The following is a 10,792-nucleotide window of genomic DNA, read 5'->3' on the forward strand; positions in this document are numbered from 1 at the left end:
CTTGACACTAACTTCCTAGAAAATTTTAGCAAGCAGATAAGTGAAAATTTTGACTGTGACTATAATAATTGTAGAAAACTAAATAGAACTCAGTGGTGGAGGAGCCAATATGGCAAGGTGTGGCATCCGCCATACCTTGATCTCTACACAAATACCTACTTCTTGCTTGCAACTTGTGGTAGCAAGAAACAAAGACTCGAGATACCATGAAGACTACCACGTCCTGGTTATGTTCAGTAGAGCGAGTAATGCATGGAAGGCCACAAATAGTAGGCTTGACAGTGTGATATAAAAAAAACTATGCCTGGCACTACTAATCACTTACATCGCTTAAAACTTTACTAATTCATCTACAAATTAAGCTGGTTCCATGCTTTAGTGCCTACAATGCATCAATTTAACATTTTTCTCATTCCTGTGTGCTATCGACATGCCATACCATAATTTTGGTTCGTCATCTGCCACTGATGGAACTGGGACAAAATGGGACCTTCCAGTGGGTCGTAGTTATGACAGATGAATTTTTCCCACCAAACCTGACAACAATAGTATTGGTCCACCCAGTTAGTACAAATGGTCTTTTAATGGATCATCCGTTTATGACAGAATAGGTTCATCACATAAACGACGCCATTTTGGATAGCGGAATAATTACGGGCCAAACGGGTAATCCTACGCGGCGCCATGTCACCTAATTTGCGGAATACCGCTCTTCTATGACAGAAATTTGTCATGACAGATAAGCATATGTGTAGCAGTGAAGGTTATCAATATGTGACCGTTATCAAGGACAATACATCGATAGATTTTCTGGAAAAGGGGAAGGAGCCCTGGCCTCTGCATATATGGGTAATGGTGGTGGACTGAAGACTGTTTCTGCAAGCAAACTAAGAAAGCTCACATTGTAATCTTGTTCACATCATTTTTTATGGGGAAGCACACATTGTAATCAACGTTACCGGTTTGTAGCCCTTGTTCTTTTGTGTCGATTAAGCTGTGCTTTGGAATATAAATTGTAGTGTCGTGCCATTTTTATCTTATTGAGGGCCATGTAAGACAATTATAAATGGATCAAGAGCAGGGATGTTCATTGGGATGAACACCAGCAATTTTGTTCAGGTTGTTGAGGAATAACGAACAAGGGGACGTTGTGAACCTACTGACATTGGCCATGGCCGGCGGAGCAGAAGGCAAACCCAAGCCGCTCGAGTTCACGCCGACATGGATCGTGGCATCCATCTGCTCCGTCATCATCGTCATCTCCCTGCTGTTCGAGCGCTTCCTCCACCGCCTAGGCAAGGTACACGTCTGTTTGATCGATGAAGCAAGCTGCGTAGCATGTCTGAATTTCTCCTCGATCACCTACTGAGCATAATTCAGTGACTGATAAATCGTTACTCTGTGATTGCGTTTGGGCACGTACCTTTGCAGAGGCTGATGCGGAGTCGCAAGAAGCCGCTGTACGAGGCACTCCTCAGGGTGAAGGAGGAACTGATGGTCCTGGGGTTCATATCGCTGCTGCTCACCGTGTTCCAAGGCGCCATGGGCAGGCTGTGCGTCCGACGGAGCATCATGCGCCACCTGCTGCCCTGTAAGCCGCCGCCACTAGGCGCCGCCGCCGAGACAGCGCACTTTGGTGACGCCGTGTTCACCGGCGTGCTGGGTGGGGCGAGGCGGCTTCTGGCTGGTGGAGCCATCTCCGGTGACTACTGCGTGAACAAGGTACAAGGTAGCTGAGATTTAGGAATATTTCAGACAACTTGTGAGCAGTCAACTCTCGACAGCTCCACTAATTCTAAAATCCAATATGTGTATTGTTTTTCATCTTTGATGCATTCCCCCTTAATGATTCACAGATGTTATTCCTCATGTAGGGTAAAGTTCCAGTATTATCTGCTGAAGCCATTCATCAGTTGCACATATTTATCTTCGTCTTGGCGGTCACACATTTTATTCTCAGTGCCATCACAGTTCTGCTTGGAGTTGCGCAGGTGCTAATAAAACTCAAAAACATGTGTATTAACAAGTAGTAATCAATCATGTTCTCTCCCTAAACATTTTTTTTTTCAATTTTGCCATCTAGACTAGAAACTGGAGGCACTGGGAGAGCAAGATTCAAACAAACAACGAAAGTGGTATTATAAACACGTTTGCAAATTTGGATAGTGGAGCTTCAGATTTTCTCTCAACATAAGTTTATGTGCTATTATTTACTTATTATGAACTTTGGGACACATTTGCAGCTCCTGAAAATTTCAAACATATTCAAGAGTTCACGTTTATTCAGGATCACTTTAAAGGCCATAGAAAACGCTGGAGGATATTTGGCTGGATGGTACACTTTTTGGATCAATACATAATTCGTATTACATTTGTTCTTGATTGATTGTTGTAGTAAATCTGATACAGCCTATACTGTAGCGCTCCTTCTTCAAACAATTCTATGGATCTGTCACTGAGGAAGACTACAGAACAATGCGACTAGGTTTCATCATGGTAACTAATTTACTTATATGTCGCCATCAGTCACTTTTATATGTGTTTATGTTAGTGGAACTAATTTACATGTTCTTCTTTCCTTTTTGCAGAAACACTGTACCCCAAACTTCAATTTTTACAACTACATGATTAGAGCACTGGAAGTTGATTTCAAGAAGGTCGTGGGTGTTAGGTAAATTATCAATGCAATAATTGCAAAATGTATGGCATATTTTGTATAATGAACATCCAGCATATAAATAACTAATTTGTACATTGTTCTAATGTAGTTGGTACCTATGGGCTATGTTGATGATATTCTTATTGCTGAATGTTCAAGGTTTGTATCACTATTGGTCATAAGCTATTACCCATATGGATATACTCATTGTTAAATGACCATAATTGTTTTTTCTACGTTCACTAAATAGTATCATATTGTTCATGTGAAAATAACTCCTTACTTTTTTATGATTACTGTAGGATGGTATGTCTACATCTGGATATCGACCGCTCCGTTCCTTGTAAGTGAACATGACAAATACCATCAGTATCAAAACAGAAATAACTAACCATGGAAAAATTGAGCGCATGACTTCTCCATAGCACCACAATGCTTACAATAAACATAGTTCTTATTTATAACAATGAGCATTTGTATAGGTATAACAATGATCAATAAATGATTTTTTTTGTTTTGGCAGATGTTACTGGTGGTTGGGAGTAAGATGGAGCACATCATTACAGAATTGGCTTATGAGGTTGCCCAAAAGCATACAGCGATTCAAGGAGATTTAGTAGTAGCACCTTCAGATGATTTTTTTTGGTTCCATCGGCCTAAATTAGTCCTTTTGTTGATCCACGTCGTCCTGTTCCAAAATGCATTTGAGATTGCATTTTTCTTTTGGCTTTTGGTAAGAACACTAAGATTAATTTATTATCATCTCAAATGAATTTCTAGTTTGAAAGACAAGTCATAAAAATGATGAAATTATTGCTAGATGGTGGTCTATAATCTTAATCTAATACTTGTATAGGCAGAAATAGACCTAAATCTTGCATTTATCTTAAACCTTGCAGGTATCATATGGATTCAAATCATGCATCATGGGAAACCCAGCATATGCTATTGCTCGAATTGTCATAAGGTATCATCTAAATAATGTGTAAGGTGTAGCAGCTACATCTAGTCATTTCGCTAAACACATTGTTTGTTTCCTTTCTCTCAGTATCGTCAGCCAACTCCTTTGTGGTTACGTGACCCTACCTCTGTACGCCATTGTCTCGCATGTGAGTTTATATTAGAATCTAAGTGGATTACTATTAGCCTTTTCTATTTGGCTTTTGATGTTTGCTTAGTTCATTGGTCCACCAGTACAAAGATTTTTGGTGTAATTTTTTTTACATAAAATGACATATGAAAGTAATCATATAAATTATCATTTATATGAATAATATGTTTTTAAAAATTCATGCCACCATGTAGGTACTTACTACATGATTTATCTAACTACTTTAGTCTCAATGTTTTATCCTAATTTCATCTACTTATTGGTGAAGATGGGGAGCTCTTTCAAAAAAGCTATATTTGATGACAATGTGACTGAAGGCCTTGCCAACTGGGCTGAAAGAGCTAGGAGGCGCACAATAATATCTAGTAAAACTACTGTAAACGTAAGTGACCCGCCCGTTGACGAGGCAAATGATGCTGCAATTCAAATGACAAATACACATGCAATCTCATCAGATGAGCAAGGAACTAGCCTTACATGATTGTATACTTATTTTGTAGACACAGAGGGTTCAATGCCATTATGGCTATTGTATGACTAGTTCCAGTTGTACCATTAAAATTCAACATGTATTGAGTAAATATCTTTGGATAAATCTGGTTCTTGTTGTGCCCGGTACATTTTCACCTCAATATATATAGCATAAAACTATGCAATAAATGGTTATACTTGTGTAGAAAAAATGACTTATGTAAGAAAGGGCGATAAAAAAAACTTTTCGTTTATTCTAGCATAAGGTGTTTGCACCAACAACAAAAATTGAGTCATCCGGCGAGCTTTAATGATACGCAAATAAACTTACATCACCATGGGATCAGGAAATAAAAAAGCTAATGGATCATCGTCCCAAATAAGCTACCTCATTGGCGTCCCTATGACAATGTTCAAAGTTGATTATTCCAAAACTTGATGATAGAATGAGTATAAGAACAAAAGTATTTCCGTGATAGAATCCTGCAATCATCAAAAATCGCTGATGATGATGTAGTCCTTTTGTTGATCCACCTCGTTCCTAAGGGCGTATGACTCTGCCATCATATCATGAGTAACAAAATGAAGCTTTTTGCACTTCTCCAACAACAAATTTTCCAGTAGCATGTCAAGATCATAATGCCGTGCCAACGTTGATTTTTAGCATTCCTTCAAGTGGGCAACTCCACGATTACATCTTTCTCTCTAGTGGCTTCTTCTCCCGTCAATACTAGTTCCTAACAAGAACTCCAGTAGACATAGCACTCCTGAGGGACGGCACCAAACTATGAGTACCGTTACAGTGTTACCCCATCATATTAACCCTCCAACTGTAAGAAATTGGCAGGGAAGCCCAAAGGGATCTAGCGTCCCCACATCTTCACTTCCCCGTCCTATCCTTCAGAACATCGCCAAGTAAAGGAGTAAAGCAATCCATTTTAAATTCCAAGATTCAGAAAAAACGATAAAGGATAGGCGCCTTAGGAAGTATGATACAGATAGATAAAAGAGAATATCTAAGGCAAGCATTGTCATATAATCCCTCTGCCCCATAATCCCTCTGCCCCATAATATAAGATGATGTTATTACAACACATACAGAAGTATACTGGTTGTAATAACATCGGGAGTGATCACACTGATAGGCGCCTCTCTTTTACTGAAAAGACAACAGGAACGCCATGTTTAATGCCTTTCTGAAGTCCGCAACAAATAAATGTACAGTTGTACACAGTTCAGGTAAAGGTTCGTACCAACATCACACTAATAAAGCAAATGCTGAGACAACGGTGAAACAGCTATACAGAAAGAAGAAAACTCAAAACTGACAAAGAGTTTGTCCATGATTAAGAGCTCATGAACTGAATGTCCTCCAAAGGGTGCATCGCTGAGCCCATGCGTCACGGATACTTAACAGTTCCATGGCCAGCAGTTAAGAATTTAAGATATGTTGCTAGTCATCTAGCTCAACGAGCTGAGCTCTTCTCTCAGCCGCCTTCTTCCTGACAAAGATGCCCCACCGCATAGCTGCCTTGATTTTGAGCCACCCGACGACAGCTTTCCCAGGTGGACGAGTGCGGTCATCCTCAAAGTTAAAGTTTGGGGAAGGCGACTGCATGAAGGGAGGAAAAGTGAAGGCATCATCACCCAGATTGCTAGATGCTCCACCCATGTTCAAAATCCTTAGCATCTGTTGCATTTCATCATTCTCCAGTATCTCATGACTCCTCAATCTGATCTCTTCCATCAAGTAGTCGTCAACCCCACGGTTCTCCTGCGGCTGTGACCATTGATCGAAAGGACTCAGGCCTGCAGGCTGCATGGACTGACCAAGTGCTGAGAATTCAAAACCCTGTTGCTGTTGCTGTGGAGGTGCCAATGCCAACATACTGGAGCCTCCGGACGTTTGAGTCTGAAGGGAGGACCCACTGAACTGGCTATCAGAAGATAGTGCACTTCTGTCATATTGCATGGTAATGTTTCCCGGGACATTTTGAGGGTTTGCAGTGTAGTTTGCTGCCTGGTTTCCATTATATGCACTTCTTGCTCCGTCTGCTGAACAGACCAACAAAATTCAGTAATTACGCAGTATAGCAACAGCATAATAAATTCACAAACATAATGGATTCTGTGTATCTATAACCAGAGGGCAGCAGCCTGTTTCTTTATGCATAAATGAATTAAAACTTAAGTACTGGTAATGTAATCAACGCAACTTACAACCACAATGCAAATGCGTCATTTAACACCATCGCTGTTACAAATACTGATGTTCCGGTTTTAGTTATCTGAATGGGCCAGCTTGACATGACATGCAAATACTATGATATGTGCTACATAACATTATGCTCCTATTATACTGTCTGGAGCGCTGGGCAGACTGCACTGACTATGAAAGTATGAAGGCATGAAATTCAGTTGAAATAGATGAATAACCCGATTGAATTAGCAACGAGGCCAAGAAATATTACAAGATGCATCAGGACTCTTGGTTCAGATATTATTACCTTCACACGTTTGACCAGCTTTTCCTGGCAATAACTGTTTCTGTGCATTGATCGAACCATGCAAAGCATGGTTGCTTGTTGAAGCTGCTGCAGTATCACTTCTGGTTGTGACAGATTTCTTTTTCTGCTTGAAGCTAAGGAGAGCCTTACCATCATATTCTACAGCATGCATCCAGTCCTCGTACGCTTTCTTTACCAATGTGTCAGCATAGACCTGCATTCAAGTTGAGCAAGGTTATGCTGTGTTCATTAGAATATTAGTGTATCAACAGATGTTTAGCTATGATAATTTAAGTGAGAAGATATTTTATGATGGGAAAAGATTTAGCTAGGATAGTTGGGCATATGGGTTACACAATCAAGCCTGCGACAATGCATGAGCGCATAGCACAATTAACTTGAAACATATACCACACAGAATATCACCTAATTTGCTTTTGTTGTTGTTCACAACTTTACACTTGGATCACATAATATTAAGAACTATCTTGAAGTTGAACTTCCAGTTTTTGCTGAAGAGAATGGTAATAATTTGCTGCAGATATTGACTACATCAGCAGATTAACAAACTGAGCATCCATATATGAACAGTCTAGTAATGGAATTTAAACTTTAAAGAGCTAATCCCAGTCTAAATTGACGGGGGGGGGATTCCAAATAAGAGGCTCACACAAAATGAAGTAAATTTCAGAAGGCATCCTATCAGTGTCCTATATTGCCTGACACTCAAAGTGTGGTACAGATGATTATCTAGAGGGGTCTGCATATTTATGTATATTGCAGGGAAGGCCCTGGATGTGAAGTGAAACATGTTGGATGCAGCCCATCTCAGGAATACACTCTTGTCAATGTTGCACATCAGGTTAACAAGTATGTAATGTCGTGCAGAACTTGCCCAGATGTATCAAAATCAGACTTAAAACACTAACGAAACCTATAGTATTAACATGCACAAGACATATAGCTAGCACTTATTATATTTATAAGTACACAATTATACAAACCTTCTGGTTGTCAGTAAGATTTTCGGCTGAAATGAATTGATCATCAGCAATCAAGCCAGTGAACTCATATATGTTATTGAATATTGCACCGACATTTCTAGAATCATTGGCATAATATATATAATGCTTTCCACTTAAGACACAAGTCTTTGCATGCTCAACAAGGCTTTCCCACATCTTATTTGACATGCCACTGCCAAGGATCTACACAGAACAAGGTTGTTAGACCATAGACCAAACTGCAAAGGTTACGATCTGAAAACAGACACAATAGAACTTACACTTCGTAACCTCTGTTGATCCCTAACAAGAAGTCGGAGAAAATCTTCAACTGTATAGATCCCACTTGCATTTAGCTTCTTGTGGAATGCACCATCCTTCCCAACCTTTTCTAATCTCCATACATCATCCTTCAAAGCAGGTGGGTAGTGTTTTTTGTACACTGCAAAATACAATACCAGGCTTATGAATAAAAGTTAAAATCTTTTAATAGTATGAGTAAATGACGTATATGACACACATACATTCCCCTCTGTGATCCTTAACCGTAAAAGCTTCTGTCTTCGCTTCCCTAACACGAATACCTTCACAAAAACCAGAGGCAACCCTCAGCCCAAGTCTGAATTTTCTGCTTCTTATCCAGCTGGAGTTGTCAGTGAAGATAAGCTCCCCTATGGTTCCAACACCTTCTTTAAGAGTCACCTGGAGGTCACCAGTCAAAAGAGGTCTCTTCCCTTCACGCTCCTTGACAATGTGGCCCTCAAACTCTTCTCCTGTCCAACCCTCATCTTCCTCTTTATTAAAGTCACCCTCAAGCACAAGAACATCCAGCTTTGCAGATGACTCAGGTCCTGAAGTGACAACACATCCAGTGTTTGTATCCAGCAGCACAACATGTATAGCCGCTCCCTGCTCACCTTCTACTTTTCCACCAGTAAAGAGTGGGAGAGAAAGCCTGCTTCTAAACTGAAGCTGAAGATTTGTCCCATTAGGGCCTTCAATTCTTTTTGGAGAGGACCTGTTTTCACTGTGTATCAATATTACATCTCATTAGCGCAGCCAAACCACATCCGTGGAAGAAAAAAGAATTGTAAATCCCAGATAAAATCATCCCGTAAGTGTCTCCACAGAGAACAAGTTGTGTTCTAGTACCTTCCTTGAATTCTAGCAGGGCCCAACTTGGCCAAAGCACGCTCAACCTCTTCACTTACCTATTCCCAGCATATAATGGAACAGATTTATCAACATGCTCTAACAAAAAATTCAACATGCCATACAATAAACGCTTCAACTCACAACTCTTCGAAGAATTGGCTCCAGGGATGAGCAAAGCTTCTGTAAACTGTCCATCTTAAGCGCTTCCACAATGACACTGCAATATGTGTTATTTGTCTAGTGATCAGGGTTTCAGAATGTTGCAGTCTTGTAGATAAGTAAAATTATAATCACAGTTAGTTTGAAGGGTGCAAATGCCACAACTATAGCGGACTACTTTTGTTGACACACATTCTCATAAGCTGGACAAGGTACATCCAAGAAAAAGTTAATATGAAATTACCATGCATACTCTGAGTCACTTAATTCTTGGATAACAGTCAAATAGGGCCAGAGAGCGCACAGAGTGCAATGACTAGAGTGTTAATTCCCTTAACTGGATCAACGGTATGAACCCGAAACTTCCAAACCCATGGACAGATACAGTGAAAGAAAAGAGAGTAATCGGCATTGCATGCGGCATCAATAATATATATAATAGCCAAGATGGAGTATTATTTGACATCTGGTAAGCCAATAATTCACTTACATATTTGATTCTCTTGACACTGTAAAAGATTATACTTCAAGACCGACCCAGAGTTCTGAATCAAGTGCACGCTCCTAAGAAGGCCTTAAACATATGGGATTTTGCAGGTGCACAAATGCCAGCAACTTATCATAGCTCATAGAGGCACAGAAGTGAGCAGACGCGGAGACTCTATTCAGCCAGATGCTACTCTGACACAGAGCTGAGCAGCAGTCAGCGAAGCAGCAGCTGCTAGGTTACATCCTTCAGCTTCCAACAATAGTAAACGTGCTATCCTAGGAGAATCATATCATGTGTCCGAGCTCCTGAGCTGCTCTCGACTAAGAAAGGATTAACGAAGCTCCAGCTGGAAGTAAGCTTAACCGCAGCATTAGCAACCGAATTAGTACTTCCCTCGGCCAGTCTCACCGGAATCAAGACGAGTCAAGGATCTCAATTCCGTCCTAATTAAAGCAGCCGACAGCCTAGTAGGTACCTCCTAACCCCCAAACCGAAATCCTAGCTTGTCCCACAACAAACCCCTGCAGAATTTGGTACTAGCACCGAGCACAAGGTGGGAGAGACGCACCTTGCAAGGGCGGGCACGCGAGGCCGCTTGGCGGCATGGTCGTCGTCACCGCCTCCGCCGCCGCCGCCGCCTCCCCCGCCGTTGGTCTGGTCGAGGACGCGCTTGGAGCCCGACCGCTGCAGGCCCCGCCCAGGCCGCTGCATCGCGCCAAAAAAACCCTAACCCTAGCTTCGCCTCGCCGGCGCCGCCAGCCAGTCAGATCTGCGCCCCGCCGCCGCCACGAATCCGGGTCAAAATTAACACAGTAAAGGGAGAAAAAAACAGCAATCGAAGCTGGCGCGATACCGAATCGGGGCGGCCGGCGGGAGCTCCGACGGATCGAGCGAGGAGAGGAAAGATCTGCGCGCGCGCGCGGCTGTGGTTGATTGAGCAGTGTGGGTGGGAGTGAGCGCCTGCTCGCGTGTTTGTTTCTGCCCGCCTTTCTTTACGACTTTTATATGTTTTTGTTTTGTTTACTTGCCCGGCTTCGCTCACCCCGGCCGGGCCGGCGCGGGGTCGATGACGGAGCGGGCCCACCAGAGCATCTGCCTGGCATGATAGGCGCGGGATATCGAAATGGGCCCAGCGGTCAGCGTGATAGGAGCTTGGTGGGGGTTGTCGTCCGTGCGGGTGGCGGCTACGGGGAAGGAACACATGGCGAGGACGGTGTGATGATAGGATATTTTTCC

The 10,792-nt window shown here is 41.9% G+C and overlaps 2 protein-coding genes across 3 annotated transcripts; one reads left to right on the forward strand and one right to left on the reverse strand.

Moving 5' to 3' along the window:
- Nucleotides 1–1,171: 1,171 nt before the first annotated feature.
- On the forward strand, nucleotides 1,172–4,251 carry LOC124689974 (MLO-like protein 1). The gene is made up of 13 exons (XM_047223424.1): nucleotides 1,172–1,300; nucleotides 1,432–1,722; nucleotides 1,875–1,991; nucleotides 2,084–2,135; nucleotides 2,244–2,335; nucleotides 2,422–2,496; nucleotides 2,589–2,671; nucleotides 2,769–2,818; nucleotides 2,962–3,002; nucleotides 3,183–3,392; nucleotides 3,559–3,626; nucleotides 3,708–3,768; nucleotides 4,039–4,251. The coding sequence occupies exons 1-13, from the start codon at nucleotides 1,172–1,174 to the stop codon at nucleotides 4,249–4,251; spliced, it is 1,482 nt and encodes a 493-aa protein (XP_047079380.1).
- Nucleotides 4,252–5,395: 1,144 nt separating this feature from the next.
- LOC124692084 (calmodulin-binding protein 60 D-like) lies at nucleotides 5,396–10,282 on the reverse strand. 2 transcript variants are annotated; one of them, XM_047225384.1, is made up of 8 exons: nucleotides 10,125–10,282; nucleotides 9,049–9,124; nucleotides 8,905–8,963; nucleotides 8,277–8,779; nucleotides 8,034–8,194; nucleotides 7,753–7,956; nucleotides 6,749–6,962; nucleotides 5,396–6,293 (listed from the first exon to the last, which is right to left on the reverse strand). In XM_047225384.1, the coding sequence occupies exons 1-8, from the start codon at nucleotides 10,265–10,267 to the stop codon at nucleotides 5,695–5,697; spliced, it is 1,959 nt and encodes a 652-aa protein (XP_047081340.1). In that variant the 5' UTR covers nucleotides 10,268–10,282; the 3' UTR covers nucleotides 5,396–5,694. The 2 variants fall into 2 exon arrangements, with proteins under 2 accessions (XP_047081340.1, XP_047081338.1); XM_047225382.1 differs by having other exon boundaries at nucleotides 5,396–6,296.
- Nucleotides 10,283–10,792: the final 510 nt, after the last annotated feature.

This window comes from Lolium rigidum, chromosome 2 (genome assembly GCF_022539505.1).
Source record: "Lolium rigidum isolate FL_2022 chromosome 2, APGP_CSIRO_Lrig_0.1, whole genome shotgun sequence".
NCBI lineage: Eukaryota > Viridiplantae > Streptophyta > Magnoliopsida > Poales > Poaceae > Lolium > Lolium rigidum.

What these genes read in the sequence shown, in the direction of transcription:
- LOC124689974 (XM_047223424.1), top strand. Translation starts at nt 1,172, where the DNA reads ATGGCCGGCGGAGCAGAAGGCAAACCCAAGCCGCTCGAGTTCACGCCG. An exon ending in AAGAAGGTCGTGGGTGTTAG is followed by an intron (nt 2,672 to 2,768) that starts GTAAATTATCAA and finishes GTTCTAATGTAG; the next exon opens with TTGGTACCTATGGGCTATGT. An exon ending in ATTGCTCGAATTGTCATAAG is followed by an intron (nt 3,627 to 3,707) that starts GTATCATCTAAA and finishes CCTTTCTCTCAG; the next exon opens with TATCGTCAGCCAACTCCTTT.
- LOC124692084 (XM_047225382.1), bottom strand. Translation starts at nt 10,267, where the DNA reads ATGCAGCGGCCTGGGCGGGGCCTGCAGCGGTCGGGCTCCAAGCGCGTC. An exon ending in CCTGCTAGAATTCAAGGAAG is followed by an intron (nt 8,780 to 8,904) that starts GTACTAGAACAC and finishes ATTGATACACAG; the next exon opens with TGAAAACAGGTCCTCTCCAA. An exon ending in TAAGGATCACAGAGGGGAAT is followed by an intron (nt 8,195 to 8,276) that starts GTATGTGTGTCA and finishes TGTATTTTGCAG; the next exon opens with TGTACAAAAAACACTACCCA.